Genomic DNA, 20,873 nt, shown 5'->3' with positions numbered 1-20,873 from the left:
TAGAGCGTTTTCTGCACTTGTTTGACTTTTATGCATGTGAGTCACTTTCTAAGCATGAGCTCCGGATAGGAAACTAAAGTTAGTGGCTTCGCTCATTGAGGATCTGCTTGTCTGTTGGATAGCAAGTCCTTCTCTAAAAAGGCGGGTCACGCTAAAACAGGACGGAGTATTAATAGATGCATCTCTGCCAACAGCAGAAGCTTCGGGCTTGTACTGAGCTTTGTGTTGTCTCTCTTACATAGTTCACGTAGTTCAGGAGTCAGAATGTCTCCTCATGAAAATGGTTATAAAACAAGTCCACAAAACTCATCCAAAAATGGAAATTTAAGTTCCACACTGTTATGATAGATCTTTGTGGACTTACATTTTTGGGACATTGAGGAGATGTGTGCTGATATTTTTATAAGTAGACTTTTCAGACGTATGGGTGGTAAAAATTTAGTGTTGTTTTCATTTGGGCCAGTAGGGAACCACCTGCAAACACTTTATAATAAAACACATATAATATAATTATAATAAAATTATAATAAAAAACATATAAACACAGTGTCATACAAGATGTTCATGTCTTTCTGTCTTCAGTCGAAAAAGAAATTAAGGTTTTTGAGAAAAACATTCCAGGACTTTTCTCCATATACAGTGCCCTCCACTAATATTGGCACCCTTAGTAAATATGAGCAAAGGTGACTGTGAAAATAAATCTGCATTGTTTATCCTTTAGATCTTTCATTTGAAAAAGTGAAAAAACACAAAATTCTAACCTGTCATTGAAGTAAATCAATAGAACCTAGGGGTGAAATCTCATTATGAAATGTTTTTCTCTAGTTCACGTTGGCCACTATTATTGGCACCCAATTATTGCAACATCCTTTTCCCAAGATAACAGCTCTGAGTTTTCTCCAACACTGTCTAATGAGTTTGGAGAACACCTGACAGGAGATCAGAGACCATTCCTTCAAACAGAATCTCTCTCTTCCCAGCTTTATGCGGGTGCTTCTTCTCTTCAGTTTCTATACAGGGTTCAGGTCAGGGAACTGGGACGGCCATGGTAGAAGCTTCATTCTGTGCTCAGTGACACAATTTTGAGTTGATTTTAATGTTTGTTTTGGATCATTGGCCTGCTGGAAGATGCAACCATGGCCCATTATAAGATTTCTAACAGAGGCAGTCAGGTTTTGATTTTTTATCTGATGGTATTTGATAGAATCCATGAAGCCATGTATCTAAACAAGATGTCCAAGACCTCTGGCAGAAAAATAGGTCCACAACATTAAAGACCCAGCATTATTTGGGGCACTTTTTTATCCCTGTCTGCACCAAAACCATCTGGAGGGTTAGCTGCCAAAAAGCTAATTTTTAGTTTCATCTGACCATAGAAGGCAGTCCTGTTTGAAGTTCCAATCATGTCTGACAAGTGAATATGCTGGAGTTTGTTTTTGGGTGAGCCACGTTATTTCATAATGAGATATCTCCCCCATTTTCCATTGTTTTACTTCAGTAAAAGGTAAGAATTTTGTGAATTTTTCAAATGAAAGATCTAAAGGATAAACAATGCAGATTTATTTTCACAGTCACCTTTGCTCATTTTTACTAAGGGTGCCAATATTAGTGGAGGGCACTGTAGTAGACTTTAATGGGGATCAATTGGTTGAAGGTCTAAATTGCAGTTTAAATGTAGCTTCAAAGGAGTCTTTACGATCCCAGCTGAGGAATAAGGATCTTATCTAGTGAAACAATTTTATTTTTTTAAAAGAAAATTACATATGATATACGTTTTTTACCCACAAATGCTCATCTTGCACTAGCTCTGCGATGCACATGCACTTCTTCCCGCATTGTGTAATCATGTAGGAAAAGTCAGTTAGTTCTCCATCTGTGTACTTTGTAGGGCTACCCTCGACTGAATTTTTTTCTGGACGACTAGTAGTCGTTCATTTTCAGCATTAGTCGACTAATAGTCACATGTTTATTAATAAACCATATAAATCATAATAATGAGCCTTTAATTGCCTACATAGCCTAATAAGCGCTCAAGTGCATGCAAAAACGGCTTGCCACAGTGCACCAGCAGATATAATAATTATGAATGTGTCCTGGAAAATCAGCAAGGAGACTGCATTTTCGTTTAATAATTTATTGATGAACTATTGCTTTCTCTGTTTTCGGCATAAGAGAAGAATTCTCTTCGAAGTAGTGATGCGCCTGTATGCATTATTCATACGGAATACATTATCTGAAAATATTTGTTTTCTATTTTAATTGGTTAATTTGAAAGTAGACATTTCACTCTTTACAGATATATTTTGTCATGTCTGTAAGGCAAGCATACACTGAGTTTCGAAGTTTCGCAAAGTTTGCAGAGACCAAGACGGCAGAAAGCATTATTTTACAAAAGCGCAAGGTTTTGTTGTTATTGTGAATGCACACAAATAAACGTAAAGTCTTTACAGAATCGAAAGATGTATTACTTTTATCTGTATGACCAAAAATGTAGTATTTTAACCCTCATGTGGTGTTCAAAATCCTATTACACCTATGGTGTTCCCGGTCAAAAATGACAGGCCTATAAAAAATAGCTTATAAATCACTCATTTAACCACATTTTCACCCAATCTTGGATTCAATCTTTTTGTCAACTTGTTTTCTGTCAATTAGGACTGGTTTTATATTTCTATTTGCATCTAATTAATTGTGGGCCTCATTTATCTGAGAGTAGGCATCTAATTTTTTAAGTAAAAAAATGAGAACATCACAGTTCCAAAACAAAATGTCATAATATTTTGTCTGGAAGGTGTGATGAAACAAGAACATGAAAGAGAGATTCTTTTGAAGCAGGGTCACTGCAGTCACAGCCAGTTTGTGCGTGAGTGTGAGTTTAGGTGTGTGAGTGTGTGTTCGAATGTGGTAATGTCAGATTGATGAATGGATATTAGATAAAAAAAATGTATCACTGTGAAAAAGAATGTTTCTTTCAGAAAATAGTTTGTGTGTGTGTGGCATACATGTATCCATGCATGCACATGTCCAATGGCTCTATGTCTGCAAGCACACATATACATATGTGAACATGATAAACATGCTCCTGACAACTAAATTTTTCTCTAATTTTCAGTCTCCCCCATTCACTTTCAATGACCAGGAGCTCGGATAAATGACTCCTACAATTAAACTGTTTGAAAATTGAATACAAAACCAGTCCTAATTGAAAGAAAACAAGTTGATAAAAAGATTGAATCCAATTTTTGGGGATAATATAGCATAACGAGGGATTTATAAGCTATTTTGTGTAGGCCTGTCATTTTTGACCGGGAACACCATAGGTGTAACAAGGTGAAAAAAAAAAAATGTGGACAAGTTGTTATAGTCTCTGTGAACAAAGTCACTAAGTTTCAGTTCAATGCGATAACATTAACTAGTATTTTCAGGAAAAAGAAAATCTTCTCCAGTCAAAAATGACATGAACACCACATGAGGGTTAAGAGCAAGTGAACACACCGCTGCCTCCATCTGTCATGCAGTGAGCACACTATTATTCAGCTTCCACACTCCATGCAGACACTTGAATTGCACACATTTTTATAAGTTAACATTAGATTGAGTGGCCATGAAAAGTTGTTACTACTTACATATTTCAGAGAAAAAGCTATATTTGATGTTAATGAATGATAAATGAGCATAATATCCTGCCTAATGTACTATGTTACTACATAGCCCTGTTGAAAAAATCAGCATATGCTGGTTTTTTCAACAGGGAGACGCAAGGCTGTGTGACTTCACCACTTCCTGTGGATTTTTTTTTTCTGCGACTAATAACATTTTGGTAGATCAAGCCTTTTTTGGTTGATTAACGGTTAGTCAACTATTAGGGGGCATCCTTAGTACCTAGTAAACATCCATCTCATTTTCTCCTCCAACTTCATAATCGTCCAACATAGTTTTTGTTACCTTTTTTTTTTTTTGTAAAGGGTGTTTAACTTTTTTTACATGTTTGCTTTGTAAACACTGGGTCCGTGCTTTCGCTTACGCCACACGATTACGTGAATACGTAATGCGTGAGATCGAGCTAGTGCAAAACAAACATTTGTGGTTATAAATTTGTAATTTTCTTATAGAAAATGACAGAACGTTTCGCAAAACAAGACTCTTATTCCTTGGCGGGATTGCGTGGAGCCTTTTGAAGCTGCATTGAAACTGCAGTTTGGACCTTCAACCCATTGGCTCACATTAAAGTCCACTAGGCCTATATGGAAAATCCTTCTGGAATGTTTACCTCAAAACCTTAGTTTATTTTTGACTAAAGAAAGAAAGACATGAGACATGATATGTGTATTATAATAAAATATGAGAAACTATATCTCATTTATAGTTTATGCTGAATGGCACACATCTTGTGGTTGGAGGCAGAAGTGTGCAATGATAAAACAAACAGCTGACCACATCCATCAACATCTGACCTCTGACTTCCCTCTGCCAGCAAAGACAATGATGGGTCTCATCATATTTTTTTTTATCATTCAAGGCTGTAACAAATATTGAAATCAGAAGAACGTCTAATAAAGACCCAATACTAATGCTATATAGAGGGCAAATACATCAGATAGCTGATGCACAGTAAAGGGAAAAGGCTGTTTTTCGTCAATCTATTTCCACATGTGCAATGATGTGTGTTGGGAATGGAGATTAGTCTGATATAAAACATTCTAACAAGTATTTTATTATTATTATTTCCTAAATAAACTTATATGTGGAAAGTAATTAGGTGTAAAATACCTGGTCGTTGAGGAGGATGAGAACCTTTGTCTAATTTCTCCAGACCTTAAATATCAAACTTTTTTGTAGGCCGTTTCAGGTGTTTTTCGTTAAAAACAGGATCATTTAAAATCTTGACGCAAGAAAATTAATTAAGTAGAATGTATGATATTACTAGAAGGATATATATTTTAACAAATTTTACATATTCTCCAGAGGGCGCTTGGGAGCTCAAAAACCTGAATCTCTCTTTGAGCCGCATAAAGTTTTGTTTTTAGGGTTACCACTTTTAATACCAGGTTTCATATGAGTTGTGCATATAATATGGGACGTCCTGAATAAGAACTGATCATTGTTTTTTTTTCTACTTTTTAGAAATGGGGTCTATATACCCCGTTAAAATGTAATCATGTCCCATATCTCAAAAATGCTGCAGTAAAAAGGTTTCATATGAGTTTTGCATATAATATGGGACGTCCTGAATAAGAACTGATCATTGTTTTTTTTTCTACTTTTTAGAAATGGGGTCTATATACCCCGTTAAAATGTAATAATGTCCCATATCTCAAAAATGCTGCAGTAAAAAGGTTTCTATGAGTTTTGCATATAATATGGGCCGTCTTGAATAAGAACTGATGTTTTTTTTTCTACTTATTAGACTCTAAAGTCTAATAATGTCCCATCAATAAATAAAACGGATATTAAAGCAGAAATGCAAATAAATAAGTAAGTAAAAATTCACGAGCATTTTGTAGTATCTCTCAGTCCTGGGCGTCTAAATGAAAAGCGCTCTGCAAGCGCGTTCTCTCTGTGTTGTTTCCTCGTTGTTTCTGAAACTACCGTAATCACTGTAATATGCGCGCATACTTAAAATCAATCGCGGCTGGCTTGACCGTGTTTTTCTGAACCGCGGCTGGCTTTACCGCAGTGAGTATTTGCATGAGACGCTGCTTTAAAAAAAATTATAAAAAATACGGGACAAAACCCGTCCCGTATTGATTCAAAACGGGACGCGCAATTTCATTCTCAAATACGGGACGATTCCGTATTTTAACGGACGGGTGGCAACCCTATGTGTTTTGCATTTGAACACTGAAACTTAATAGTTTGAAATATTGGTAGCTGAAATATAAATTAAAATATTCACAAAATGATTTTACCCATTCGCTGATATGTAATCAGAAACAACTATGATTCGTCCATCTCAAAGTGTTGAGAAAAGTAACGGCTACCACGTGATAGTGCCTTGTATTCGAAATTTCTCAGTATAATTTATTACACCGTATAAATATACATTATAAATTAACGGAAATATTAAGCATTAAACGGCCTTTATTATTTAACACTTTATTATTTAAAAGCCCCGTCCTTTAATATTCTTAAAGCAACAGAATATGCGCTTCAACCACTGATCTATATAATGATCAGTGGCTTCAACCAATCACTGCATTCGGCAGGTATAGCATTGTGGGAAATGAAGTTTTCCAACCATCGAACAATCAATACTGCATTAATTTATTCGTTCACAAAAATACTCTACAAAGTTACTTCATTGTTAATAAAAATTATTTGTTTTTTAAACGCAGGATGGTATGCGGTGTTTATAATATTTAATTACAATTATTTTAGATTTTCCCCACGCAACAAAGTCACATGACTGCTCCGCTGACAGGAAGAAAGATGGCGATCTTCAGTGTGTATGTTGTCAATAAGGCTGGTGGACTCATCTACCAGTACGATAATTATGTACCTCGAGCTGAAGTTGAAAAAACATTTAGCTTTCCGCTTGATTTAGTTTTAAAGATTCACGATGAGAAGGTAGTTGTGTCATTCGGACAGCGGGACGGCATCAGAGGTGCGTGTTTGTATGTGTGTGTGTCTGCAAACCATCCCATTATAGTATCATCACTGCAGTTTAGCGTCTGTTATTGTGAGTTATACAGTATGTTTTCAGTGTATTTTATATACAGTATGTTTTCTCGTGTGCAGTGGGTCATGCGCTTCTGTCCATTAACGGGGTGGATGTGAATGGTAAACACACGGCTGAAGGGAAGGAGATACTGGAATATCTGAAAGATCCTGCCAACTATCCAGTGTCCATCAGATTCGGGCGACCTCGGCTCTCTTCCAATGAGAAGCTCATGTTGGCCTCAATGTTTCACTCGTGAGTGGAATTCATTAAATTAATGTTTTTTCAAACCTGTATGACTTAATTTAGTCATTGAAACACAAAAGGGGATGTTAGGAATCCAAAAAAAAAAAGCACCTAAAGGACCGTCAGACTGTGAAAAACCAGATTCTGTGGTCTGATGAACCTCAATTCCATGCATCATGCTTGAAGTAAACCAGCCACTGCTCGTCACCTGGAGAATACCATCCCAAAAGTAGGCTGTTTTTCAGTGTCAGGGACTGAGGACCTCATCAGAGTAGAAGAAAAGCTCAATGCACCAAATATAGAGATAGCCTTAATGAAAACCCAGTCCAGAGCATTCAGAATCTCAGTCTGGGCAGAAGGTTCACCTTCCAACAGGGCAATGACCCTAATCACACAGGAAGAGTGGCTTATAGACAACTCTGTGAATGTCCTTGAGTGGCCCAGCCACAGCCTGGGCTTGAACCCATTCAAGCATTTCTGGAGAAACCTGAAAATATCTGCTAGACCTCATCCAAGCTGACAGAACTTGAGAGGTGAAGAGGTGAGAAGAAGAATGGCAGATAATTGCCAAATGTTGATGTGCAAATCTTGTTGCATCATACCCAAAAAGACTTGAGTCTGTAAAGGTGCTTCAGCTAAGTACTGAGTTAAGGGTATGAATACTTGTGCAATTTACTTATTTCAGTTTTTTGCTTTGTCATTATGGTGCATGTAGTGTAGACTGATGTGGAAAAACAAAGTAATTTACAACAGTTTAACCTAAGGCAGCAACATAACATAAAACGTGAAAAAAAAAATACTTCTGCAAGACACTGTAGATACATAATTATCAGAGGCATAACATTCTGTTGTATTTTGCAGGGACCTGTTTTTAATAAATGTGTCTTTTCTTGTTTATCTAAGGCTGTTTGCCATTGGATCACAGTTATCACCTGAAGTTGGCAGCTCTGGGATTGAAATGCTGGAGACAGACATGTTCAAACTGCACTGCTTTCAAACACTCACAGGTCTGTTTTTCTCTTATTGTAAGGACAAAGGTCATTAAAGGTAGAATTTTGTGTTGAACAAAACCACAGTGATTTCGACAGAACTGTTTTCTTATTTTTGCAGGCATAAAGTTCATAGTATTGGCAGACCCTCGACAGTCTGGCATTGACACCCTCCTAAGAAAGATATATGAGATCTACTCAGACTTTGCACTGAAGAATCCTTTCTACTCTTTAGAAATGCCTATCAGGTGTGTATTTTTTCATTATCACTAGTTGTTGCTTTCCACAAAGGTGGTGTGTAACAAAAATGCATAATTTCTTTCAGATGTGAGCTTTTTGACCAAAATCTAAAGAGTGCCCTAGAAGTAGCAGAGAAAGCTGGGACATTTGGAGCTGGGTCCTGAACTGGATTTGCATTGAGTGTGTTCATCCACCTGACAGGATCTCCAAACATTCTAAGGTCAAACTTGAAAAATGGGATAAGGACTTCCATGAGCTTTCCTCAACCTCAAACAATTTATCAGTTTAATTTGCGTTTTTCTTAAAACTAAGTCACAGATTTACATATTTCACATAACGTTTGTAAATAATGTACATGGACACAGTTTAAGTTAACAAGATAGAGCAGCTCAAGATGCTCAATACATGCTTATTGAAACATGTTTATTAGTGTCTTTATTTGCTTTCTGTTAGCAGTCTACAGTACCTTGGATCAGTTTCTGAAGTTTGGTCTTACATTTTTTATTTATATAAACTCATTACATTGTGCTATTAAACATCTGTGTGCTATAACACATTGTATTTGCAGTATTATACATGTGTATAATGAAATATGACAGAGGTAGGACCAGTTAAAGCTCTGAAACAGATCAAAAGTACATTAAATAAATGTATTTCATTTTAAACTGATTTAATAGCAATAAAATGTCAATACCACTGAAGAAATTACTTTAATAACGTTTCAATAGATTCAGATTGAGAACAATGCAAAATACTGTCATCTCTTTTTAAAATGAATAGAATAAATAACATGATGTGCAGGAAGTGACACAACATGGTATCCAATTTCATACGTCGCTAAAGTAGTGTTATATTTTGGGGATAGATATCCACAGGATATCAACAGTGAATTAATTTATATTTCATAAACACAAAAGTAAAATCCTAGACAAGTTGCACCCTTTAGTTTTGTGCCCTTTATATCGCATCTTAAAAACTAGGTAAAAGAGATTTAAATAATACTCTAAAGTTTAGTCGGCCTTCTTGGGTACTCTTCCCATCTTGGTGCGTATATTCCGTAGCAGGAAGTATCCAACTGTGGCGACAGTACAGGTTATCTCTGCTACCCAGAACGCTGTGCTCCAGCCATAGTGCTTCGCAATGGTGCCAAATGGCAACCCAGACAGGAAACCACCAACTGCCAGCAAAACAAACACAAAAATATGACATTGCTGCAAATTTCATGCGCCAATCTCAAAACTTACTTGTAGAATAAATTTTGCACCAGTACTGATTTTTAACTAATCTGAAAACAACTACGAAATTTCCTGAAATTGTACAGTAGGAGTACAGTTTCAGTATGTCACTGCTGGTATAAATTGAGAAGATGATTACCGTTTGCCATCAGAGCCACAATGGCGTGAGAGGTCCCACAGTAGTTTGATGGAGCGCTTTCATTCGCAAGAACTCCAAACAAGGCAATCGGTCCATAGGAGGAAAAGCCAAAAACAGCTCCCAACAAGAGAATCCAGACCTGTGTGTAAATAGTAATAAAACATGTGCATTATAAAATAACACTTCTTTCCTGCTTTGACATATTTCCTATTGCAGCAAAAGTTTGGGAGACTATTTAAAGGGATAGTTCCCCCAAAAATGAAAATTGGATGTTTATCTGCTTACCCCCAGGGCATCCAAGATGTAGGTGATGTTTCTTCAGTAGAACACAATGATTTTTAACTCAAACCGGTGCAGTCTGTCAGTCATATAATGGCAGTCAATGGTTCCAAACCAAACCAAATGTGCCGGCTGTTGTGAACACGCTCCATACAGCTGAATGTTCCAGTAAATTAGAGGTAAATAATGATATAAATACTGTTCAGTTTCTTGCACAGACCAATCGTTATGTGTCTCAAGACATCAATGTATCGTCACGAGCCACAGGGTTTAATTTGGTTTTGTCTGGGTATGTTTTTCTTTACTCTTAAAGATTTGGTAACCATTGACTGCCATTATATGACTGACAGACTGCAACAGTTTGAGTTAAAAATCTTTGTTTGTGTTCTACTGAAGAAACAGTCACCTACATCTTGGATGCCCAGCAGATAAACCTCAGATTTTCATTTTTGGGTGAACTATCCCTTTAAGGTGCCTTGTCTTTAAAAATAAAAATAAAAACAGTCAGTAAGGTTTAGTTTGATGTCAAAGCCAGTATTATGATTTGCTATTTCAGGATGTGTAAGTGATGTTGAACTTACGTTTGAGCTATTTGCTGTAACAGTAGTGCGGAAGAGGTACATGGAGACACACATCCCAGCCATCATGGACAGCAAGAGCCCATGGCGAGGATTACCATACAGACCCAATCCATGCTGAAAATAAAATAAAAAAAAGACCCACCAATTTTTAAATGTAAACAGTGAACAGTAGAATTTTCTGTATGTAAGCATGAGCATTTTTTGACTTAAACACACCCAGTGTTTGCTTCTGTGTTTGGGTATTTACTAAAATGGTTCCATGTGTTCTGGGTTGTTGCTTATTGGCTAAAGTCCAAAAATTCTTTGATATTGTGATCATAGTTTATGGCTTGTGGTTTGTCAAAAGTTTATACACATCTTGCAGAACCTGCAAAATGTTAAGTATTTTACCAAAATAAGAGGGAACACAAAGTGCATGTTATTTTTTTTTATTATTATTATTTAGTACTGACCTTAATAAGATATTTCACATAAAAGACATTTACATATAGTCCACAAGAGAAAATAGTTGTTAATCGGTAATTGTATGAAAATTAACCCGTTCAAAAGTTTACATAAACTTGTTACCTGAATGATCCACAGCTGTGTGTTTTTGTTTGTTTAGTGATAGTTGTTAATAAGTGCCTTGTTTTTCTTGAACAGTTAAACTGCCTTCTGTTCTTCAAAAAAAAATCCTTAAGGTCCCACAAATCTTTGGTTTTTCAGCATTTTTGTGTATTTGAACCCTTTCCGACAATTACTGTATGATATTGAGATCCATCTTATGACACTGAGGACAACTGAGGGACTCATATGCAACTATTACAGCAGGTTTAAATGCTCACTGATGCTCCAGGTTGAAAAATAATGCATTAGGAGCCAGGGGTGTAAACTTTTGAACAGAATGAAGATTTTTCCTATTTTGCCTAAATATCTTTTTTTTGTACTGCCCTACAGAAGATACTACAGATATTACATATATCCCAGAAGACAAAATAAGCTAAATTTACCCTGCTCTTAAAGCATTGTTTTCTTTTGGTGCATCAGTGAGCGTTTGAACCTTCTGTAATAGTTGCATATGAATCCCTCAGTTGTCCTCAGTGTGAAAAGATGGACCTTAAAATCATACAGTCATTGTTGGAAAGGATTCAAATACACAAAAATGCTGAAAAACCACAGAATTTTTGAGACCTGAAGAATTTTTCTAAGGAACAGCAGGTGGATTAACCATTTAGGACAACCAAGGGACTCATGAACTATCACTAAACAAAAAAAAAAAAAAAAACAGCCGTGGATCATTCAGGTAACAACGCGGTATTAAGAATCAAGCATATGTAAACTTTTTGAACAGGGTCATTTTTATAAATTCAACTATTATTTTCTCTTGTGGACTTTATGTAAACATCTTTTATGTGACATATCTTATATAGGTCAGTACTAAATAAAAAAATAACATGCATTTTGTACGATCCCTCTTATTTTGGTAAAAAATTAACATTTTGCAGATTCTGCAAGGTGTATGTAAACTTTTGACATCAACTGTAAATGGATATTGGTGGTATAAACTTACCTTTGCCACGGCTCTGTCTGAGAGAAATCCTGCGGCTAAACTACCCAGCAGTCCTCCAATCTCCAGGGCACTCATAAAGGAACTTCCTGTTAAAATCAGCAGCAATATGCATTTTAGTCCACAACCCAAAAGTGATCTGGAATTATGACTTTAAGAACTGAAAATGTCTTCACAAAACAAAAAGTTGCCATTGACCCTCATTAGATCACATTTAAAGCCTATCCACCTTATCGTTCAATGCTTGCGTAAACAATTTTCTGTGAATATGCAATATTTACAATATTAGGCAGCATAAAGGGCTGTGGTTGTACAGCTAAAATAACTAAATGCAGAAAACACTGGAAGCCTTGCACATTCAATTAAAAAATGGCCACTCCTGCTCTTACGTTAAAAAGAAGCTGAATACTAAAAAACTACAAACTAAATGCGTTTTTGACAACACACAGTACCCATTAGTGCTGATTGGCCCTTGTCCTGAATGAGGAATAGTTGCCCCCAGTCAGTGTAAGCAGTCTTCACCCCAAACACCACCAGGTATCCAAATGACAACACCCACAGATATGGAGAAAAAATGAACTCTTTGAAGGTGCTTTCATTTTTGCTGGAGCCTGAAATCAGAGGTAGAAACCAGATGGATTAAAATGTACAACTGTTATTGGAGGACAGACAGAAAAGTCCATTAGTTCAACAAGAGTGACCTTTGACAGAGAAAAACATGAATTAACACACATACTTAGTAAAACACACCCCTTTGTACTCTGTTTTGGTCCAATAGGTCATTCTTTCAAAGAACTAGCAAGTGAAACCTTTTATCTGATGCAGACTTTCACAATGTCATAGAACAGCAATGACCTATATAAGCAAAACTAGTCATAGTAAACCCAAGTATGGAAAATGAACATATACATAAGTCTGAATTCCCAACCCTTCCTTACTGTCCTACTGAAACGGGATATTCAATACAATTGATTATATACATATAAAATGCATGTGCATGTAAATGGGCAAGTCATCATACCTCCTTTGCCTTTCTTTGCACCAGCTTCAATATTTGGCAAACCGACTTCACTGGGCTCATTTCGGATGATGAGCAGACAAAAGATGGATGTGACCACACAGGTCAGGCCAGAGATGGACAGTGTGAATCTCCAGCTGTAGCTTTGGGCCATCAGTGTGGCAATTATAGGTCCAAGACCCCCAGCCAAATTCATACTACACGACAGAACTGCCCACCAGGTCCCAAACTGAGATGGCTCAAACCACTATTTAAACAAAAGAATCAGTTTATTTCATAGAAAAGTACTATAGAAATGCACCTAAAATAGGGTTCAAAAGGGTTTTTTAGCAGTGATATCAATGATAAACATTGTGGGTTCCTCAAGGAACCTTATAATGAAGATTTCTTAGTGTGAAGAACATTTTAATAATCTATAAAGCACCTTCTGTGCAATGGAAAGATTCCATGGATGTCAAAGGTCCTTAGTGGAACAATATGCAAATAAAGAACCTTTGTTTTTAAGAGTGTATATACAGTGCCTTGCGAAAGTATTCATACCCTTAACTCAGTACTTAGTGGAAGCACCTTTACAGCTTCAAATCTTTTTGGTATGGTGTGACAAGCTTTGCCCATTAACATTTGGCAGTTATCTGCCATTCTTCTTCTCACCTCTTCACATCTCAAGCTCTGTCAATTTGGATGGGGGCAGATGCACATTTTTAGGTTTCTCCAGAAATGTTTGATTGGGTTCAAGCCCAGGCTGTGGCTGAGCCACTCAAGGATATTCACAGAGTTGTCTACAAGTCACTCTTGCTGGGTTCTGTTGGAAGGTGAACCTTCTGCCCAATCGGAGGTTCTGAATGCTCTGGACTGGGTTTTCATTAAGGCTACCTCTATATTTTGGTACATCAAGCTTTTCTTTTACTCTGATGAGTTCCTCAGTCCCTGCCACTGAAAAATAGCCCCACAACATGAGGCTGCTACCAGCGCACTTTATTTTGGGATAGTGCTCTGCAGGTGATGAGCAGTGCCTGGTTTCCTTTGAACATGATGGTTGGAATTGAGGTTCATCAGACCAGAGAATCTTGTTTCTCACAGTCTGAGGGTCCTTTAGGTGTTTTTTTTTTTTTAATCTAATTCAAAGTCTGTTTTCATGTGTCTTTACTGAGGAGAGGATTGAGTCACACTACCAATGGTGTGATCAGTGGAGTGTTGCAGTGATGTTTGTCCTTCTGTATGTTTCTCCTATCTGTACCATCAGGTTCTTGGTCACCAGTCTAACCAAGGCCTTTCTCCATCAATTGCTCAGTTTGGCCAGGACACCAGCTCTAGGAAGAGTCGTGGTTGTTTCAAAATTCCTCCATTAAGGGTAATGGAGACTACATGCTTCTGTGAACCTTCAATGCAGCTGAATGTTTTCTGAACTCTTCCCCAGATGTGTGGCTTGGTGCAATCCTGTTTCTAGGCTCTACAGGCAGTTTTTTTCACCTCAGGGCTTGTTTTTTGCTCTGAAATGCTAATTTTTAGCTGTTGGATGCGTGTGCCTTTCCAAATCATACCCATTCAATTGAATTAGCCACAGGTTAACTTGACTCAAGGTGTAGTAACATCTACAAGCCATATGAATGCTCCTGAGATAAATTTCAGCTATCCCAGATAAGGGTTTGAATACTTTTGCAGTGAAGTTATTTAAGTTTATTTTTTTTAATTCGCAAAGATGTTAAAAACCTGTTTTTTGCTTTGCCATTTGGTTGTATGCAAAACAGTTTAACAAGGCAGCAACATAACAAAATGTGAAAAAATTAAGGGGGAAGAAAAATTTTGCAAGGCACTGTATATATGTACAATGCAAGTCCATTACAGGGTCAGATTAATACCTTGCGTAGTACTTTCGCACATGGTGGCCACCCTAGACCTTGACCCAGTCCATTCAAAAACCACAGGCCTGAGAACACCGCCACCGACGAGGACTGAGAGAAAACCACATTGATGCCGCCAACCATAAACAGGCCAACAGAGAAAAGCCATCGTGCGCTCATCTGATCGGACAGCACACCGCTTATGAACTTGCTAATGGCGTAGGCCAGTGATTGACTGCTAGCGATAAGACCTGCAATGCAGAAAGATGAAATAAATACTGATTAGACTTCAATGGAGAGTGATTCCCATTCAGAACCACTCAAAAACATATGGGTTTGCAAAGATAGTACAAAGGAGAAGTTCTTTAGGCGTTATCACTCTGCATTGGATTGAAGACTGTAAAGACTTCAGTGATAAGATGAATTCAATCACTGTGCTGATAAAGTAGATCCGGGGGCAACATACCAAACTCCTGCTACAGCTCATTGTAATGTGGCTGAATGTGATGGCTTTTCAATCTCATGTCGTTTTGTCAAGAAAAAAGTACTGGTTTAGCTCAAACAACGCAGACTTTTATCAACCCGTATGAAATGAATGATAATGGAATATGACATAACAGGGTGGAAAAAGGGCCTAAATTATTTGTAAAAGTAGCTACTTTTTAGCATATATTATGTTCTATGCATGCATAGTAATGACTAACGTTTTTTGAGTAGCCAAACTTAATATGCACTTTCATTTGTGTATACTACATGCTAGACATTACAGCCTCTACAAACTCACGGGGTGGAAATATACAATATAAATGAGTTAGCCATTTGTAAATATGTAATGTTATGATATTTTAGATTTTATTTAGTTTATTTTTTAAATTGCTGTTAATGTTACATAACGGCGGAAAGTGTACAACCATATTGTAATAAAACACTAAAAAAAAAAAAAAAAAAGTATTAGGTTTTTGTTTTTATAGTTGCATTTTTCAAATTAGGATCACATCAAAGGATGCTGTCTTATTTTTATGTTTTACACCTGAAATTAATACACACTAACAGGGTGGAAAGCAATATACAGTAGCAGCAACAGTAGAACAACAGTAGGAAACGTACCATTCAGGTTGAGGTCAGTAAGATAATCTTTTTAATATATATATATAATTTAATGCATCATTGGATAAAAATATTAATTTATTTACAAAAAACATCTTACTGTTTTTTAAATGTCAAGAAAAATTATTCAAAAAAAAAAAAGAAATTTTACAGATTTAAAGTTAAACTATTAAGCAAATGTAAATGTTTTGTATAATTAATAACACATTTATCTGTTTATGGAACAGGTTTCAATAAGACAAATAGAACACAGTCTCAAATATGTCTCCACTAATAGGAAAATGATTACAGTGGCTTAAAAACAATGTTCAATAATGCATTATCAATGACTGGTAGTGTATATGGACCACAATAAGTAGCATGTATATTTGTAGCAATAGCCAAAAATACATTGAATGGGTCAAAATTGTCAAAAATCATTAGGATATTAGGTAAAGATGATGTTCCATGAAGACATTTTGTAAATTTCCTACAGTAAATTTTCAATTAGTAATTTTCTCAATATTTCGATTTTTTTTGCACCCTCAGATTCCAGATTTTCAAATAGTTGTATCTCGGCCAAATATTGTCCAAACAATGGACCCTTATGACTTGTTTTGTGGTCCAGTGTCACATATTTGCATTATTTTGTGTCAATATAAACTAAATCTAAAATATAGTCTTTTGGGATCTCTTTTTCAATTCAAAAGTGATTTCTGTCAAGGACAGAACAGGCACTGCATTCAGACAATTGCGCAATGTACAACTGCCTGATGTTTATCATCCTCGTTTACTGTAATTCAAATTAATGCATGTGTGAAAGGTTATAAAACAGATACTGAAAGACAAAGTACAGGCCACTAGTGGCACATGCTCACCTAGATCATCCTTATCCAGCGTGATCTCCTGCATTACAGAGGGCATCACGAAAGAGAACGTCTTCCTGTTAAAGTAATACAGCGTGTAGCCCACAAACATGGCCAGGAATATCGTAGTTCGGTAGTAGCCATATCCAGTCTTTGCCATGGTTGAAACAACTTTTCTAAAAATGATAAAGAAGAAAGCGTCTAGGTCTTCCTCAGCTCGACGCAGGAGTTACCAGGAGCATCTGAGGGCTATGAACTCAAGCGTGTGGATCTGTGAAACATGAAGAGCTGTTGAGGTCAGGGGAAAGAGCTGTAATCAACGGCAGGGTTAATGGTCAACCTGGCAGAGATCTTTGGAGTGTTCTCCAGCAAACAACTGCTTTCAAGGGACGGACTGTAACATGCTCTATTGAACTAAAACAGGGATCACAGTGTGCCACTGACGTTTTGATTCCAGCACATAGCCAGCGTTTTTCTATTTTTTTTTTTTTCTATTTTGTTGTTGTCTTAAAATCGTTGTGAAGAGAGTGTTATTGACAATCCCCTAATGTGAGGAGTTTAATGATTGACGTGAGGGTCTGTATGTGACATCTTATGGGTCTGACCACTGGCGGTGTGTGTTGTGTAAGATTCATTGCACTATGATTATGATCTGTCTTTAGGGGCCAAGCACTAAATGAGCGCCACCAACAGCTCAAAGTTGCATTTATACTATATGTCTGATTAGAACTTCTGAACTGTGTAGTCTAGAAATACTTTTCCCTGATATGCTGGTTATTGCTTGCTTTATTTCTAACTAGATTGCCCGCCCTTTTTAAAATGATTGAAAACACACCTTTTTTAACTACAGACGTCAGAATTTCAGTTTTTCACCAAGCTTTTTCAGACCATTATACTGCCCTACAAAGGCAAAGTGCAGTAACTACGCCAACACTGAAACTGAGAAAAATGCCTTTAAAGTTTTTACATCATATATGGTATTAGTTTGGATTTTGTAGTTACTGCAATTTTGACACTCTCGTTTCTCTGAAAATGGACAAAATTGAACCAGGAGACTTTGCCACAAGACAAAACAGTTGTCACAAAGCCCATTTTAAGCCTTAACTCAATTTTGACCAAATGTGTAGTTACTGCGCTTTGCCTTTGGAGGGCAGTATAGGTGCAGTCACATTAGCATCATTTTCACTAATTTTAAAATCATTAAGATTATTGAGAGAAGCTACTTTTATTGTTTTTTTATAGCCTTTTTAATTAATTTAGTATTTCCCGTTTTCATTTTAGTTTTAATTAAGGTTTTAGTAATTTTGTTGCTCACACGATTGAACTTACGTCACGATTTGGTCAGTTACTTGGATGTGCGGCCATATTGGCGATACTTGGATGTAAACAACAGCATGGACTGCATGATAAATATAAATAAAAATACTGAATACATTGTTCTGCTAATTTGTATTAAAAAAAACGTGGAAGCTGCTCAATCATACAGAGAAGGACTTCCCTGCTGGAAAAAAAAAATATAAACCATCACAGAAATTCTTATGGTTTTCACTATAAATACCATTACAAACATTACAAACCACCAACTTTTAACCATTCAAACCATTAAAAAATGGATTCCTGTAGTGTGTTTTGGGACATATTCCATTAGGATTTAGTGGTTTTAACAAGCCATCAGTAGAGACCAACAGGCACCATTACACCCTGCTGAAAAAAAAACAGCTAAAACCAGCTTAGGCTGGTTGACTGGTCTTAGCTGGTTTAAGCTCGAAGTAGCTTGTTTTAGCTGGTCTCCCGGCCTGACCAGGCTGAGAAAATGGCCAAAACCCCTCTAAAACCAGCCTGCTGACCAGCTAAAACCAGCCAACCAGCCTAGGCTGGTTTTAGCTGTTTTTTTCACCAGGGCAGTTTCCATTAAAACCAGTACAATCCCCATTACAACCAGTAAAACCATTACACATTCTGTAAGGGCTCAAAATTTTGACGAAGTGAAGTTAACAGGTGGTAAAGAGATGAACGAGTGGTATTAGCCTGACATTTCACCTACCTGACAATGATAAGAACAAATACGAATGCTGTCAAGATTCTGGCCCTGGAAATCATGGTTCAGTTTGGCCAACCACAGTTTTTTGCATTCTTCTCATTGATTTGTTATAACTTTTGGCAGTCTATAGTACTCCAAATGTTTTTCTCGATCGATTAGTATTTCCAAAAATGACAATAACTGACCATTTTCAGCAGCAACAATCTGCAAAATATACAAGTTCTCTTTCAGTTCAGTGGCATTGTTTACATTCAGTATCACCAAAGTGGCCAATTGATGATGCATCGTGAAAACACTCTATTAAAATAACCTGCGAAGCAAGGTTAAATTAAAAGTTTATGACACACCTTTTGGCCATAAGGCATTAACAATTTTGCTGGTGAGGACACCACAAAGGTGAAGCTGACTGGAGCTATACAAGTTAAAATGTATGAATTCTTCAGCCGTTATAACTTTTTACAAGTTGAAATATTGTATGGAAATTCCAAAAATATTAGAACACCCTGCTGAAAAAAACAGCTAAAACCAGCCTAGGCTGATCTTAGCTGGAAGTAGCTGGTTTTAGCTGGTGGTCTCCCAGTCAGACCAGCTAAGAGAAGGGTAAGAGAAAGTGGCCAAAACCCCTCTAAAACCTAGCTGACCAGCTAAAACCAGCCAACCAGCCTAGGCTGTTTTTTTTTTTTCAGCAGGGCACACCAATATTGTCTGTCTGCCATTTCAACTTTAACATAAATTGGTGTTTTACCACATCAACATGAAACCTAGTATGAGTCACTGGTTATCAATATGCACTGAAGATATCTGAGAAGTTTGGTGACCATGCAAATTGATAAATACGTTTTGACTAGTTTGGCTTAACATTACAACTCTGCTTTTGGATCAGAATGACATCAATTATTGGTTTATTTTAATTTGAAAAACTGCTTTTTGGATCTCCTACTCACCAAAAAAAGCAGTTTCTCCAAAATGTTTGAGGTGCGTGTTATTTGGCAACAGCGCCACTTATCGGTCAAACGTTATCGTAGCAACCTAAAATCATAAGGATTGTGTTCAATCAAATGTTTGTCCTTTTTATTCAGATGTCGTGTATGGCCACATGGTTGTTTGCAGATATGTTTTGTGTATGACATCCAAAGACGTGACTGTCATACACCATTTGTACGGGTATTTCTCGTCCTAAAAAGTTTGCAAATGCTGCATATTGCACACCGAGTTGGTTTGGTAAGCTACTGCGGCTCGCAAACGTGGCAACACAATGAGTATCATCCACTGTTTAACTCACAAGACTCGGTGGCGTTCCTTTGAGTTATGAGATTAGTCGAAAGGACAATGGAGATTAAAAAAAATGTCACAACAGAAACAGCGAGTTAATGATGAAAACAATAACATGCCTACTTCCGTGAACAAGAGGCTGCTTTCGGATGTCTGTTCCAGCAAGCGAACAGTTTTCATTAACCCTTTATCCACGACCAAACAATGCCGATCCGAAACGGTCCAATGTTCATGTTCCATTTAAACGGGGATTTCTGGTTCTTATAGTCAGTCATGAGTGCATCTCGACTAGATGCTTTAAATGTAAAACCCTGAAATACTGGTCAAACTAGTAGTTTGGTCAATTGCTGCCATCTACCGGACGAGAAGAGTAAAACATTAAGGTTTATAAGATTATATAAGATTATATTGGTCAAACATTAGACTGTTTAATGCTGTACAGATTACAGTTATTACAGATTACAGCAGAAATACTGTATTCTTATGAAATTGCATTTAAAAGACATATTGTGTCATGAAGTCTTACTAAAGTCTTACTAACCCTAAACACTTGAAAAGCAGAGTATTAAAAAAATCCCTACAAATTTAAAGCTAAATTTACAAAAAAAAAAAAAAAAAAAACACAAATAACAAAGGCTTTAAGCTGTTGACCTTTTTACAAGCCAGTTAGGTAACTTTATAGTTATTAATTAATCAATTAGCTGAGGCTTTCTATTAAAGAGACAGTGCCTCTGAAGTTGTGGCACTCTGGTGATGGTTCACAGAAAACCTCTTGCAAAGGTTTTCTTTGAACATACAACCTCTTTCCCAGATCTTCAGCCATATAGGCTAACCAT

The 20,873-nt window shown here is 36.8% G+C and overlaps 2 protein-coding genes across 3 annotated transcripts; one reads left to right on the top strand and one right to left on the bottom strand.

The window, feature by feature from the left end:
• The first annotated feature begins 6,422 nt into the window (after positions 1-6,422).
• trappc4 (trafficking protein particle complex subunit 4) lies at positions 6,423-8,687 on the top strand. Its single transcript, XM_073817947.1, has 5 exons — positions 6,423-6,604; positions 6,739-6,913; positions 7,808-7,911; positions 8,015-8,141; positions 8,219-8,687. The coding sequence occupies exons 1-5, from the start codon at positions 6,430-6,432 to the stop codon at positions 8,295-8,297; spliced, it is 660 nt and encodes a 219-aa protein (XP_073674048.1). The 5' UTR covers positions 6,423-6,429; the 3' UTR covers positions 8,298-8,687.
• slc37a4a (solute carrier family 37 member 4a) lies at positions 8,499-20,327 on the bottom strand. Of its 2 annotated transcripts, none has more exons than XM_073817945.1 (9): positions 20,157-20,327; positions 16,737-16,995; positions 14,791-15,023; positions 12,935-13,178; positions 12,366-12,524; positions 11,917-12,002; positions 10,368-10,481; positions 9,508-9,646; positions 8,499-9,310 (listed from the first exon to the last, which is right to left on the bottom strand). In XM_073817945.1, exons 2-9 carry the CDS (start codon positions 16,882-16,884, stop codon positions 9,144-9,146), a joined length of 1,290 nt encoding a protein of 429 aa, XP_073674046.1. In that variant the 5' UTR covers positions 16,885-16,995; positions 20,157-20,327; the 3' UTR covers positions 8,499-9,143. The 2 variants fall into 2 exon arrangements, with proteins under 2 accessions (XP_073674046.1, XP_073674047.1); XM_073817946.1 differs by having other exon boundaries at positions 20,161-20,327.
• Positions 20,328-20,873: the final 546 nt, after the last annotated feature.

Source organism: Garra rufa, chromosome 14, assembly GCF_049309525.1.
Source record: "Garra rufa chromosome 14, GarRuf1.0, whole genome shotgun sequence".
NCBI classification, from domain to species: domain Eukaryota; kingdom Metazoa; phylum Chordata; class Actinopteri; order Cypriniformes; family Cyprinidae; genus Garra; species Garra rufa.
The sequence above is the reverse complement of the archived record's forward strand: the minus strand, read 5'-3'. Positions and strand labels throughout refer to the sequence as shown.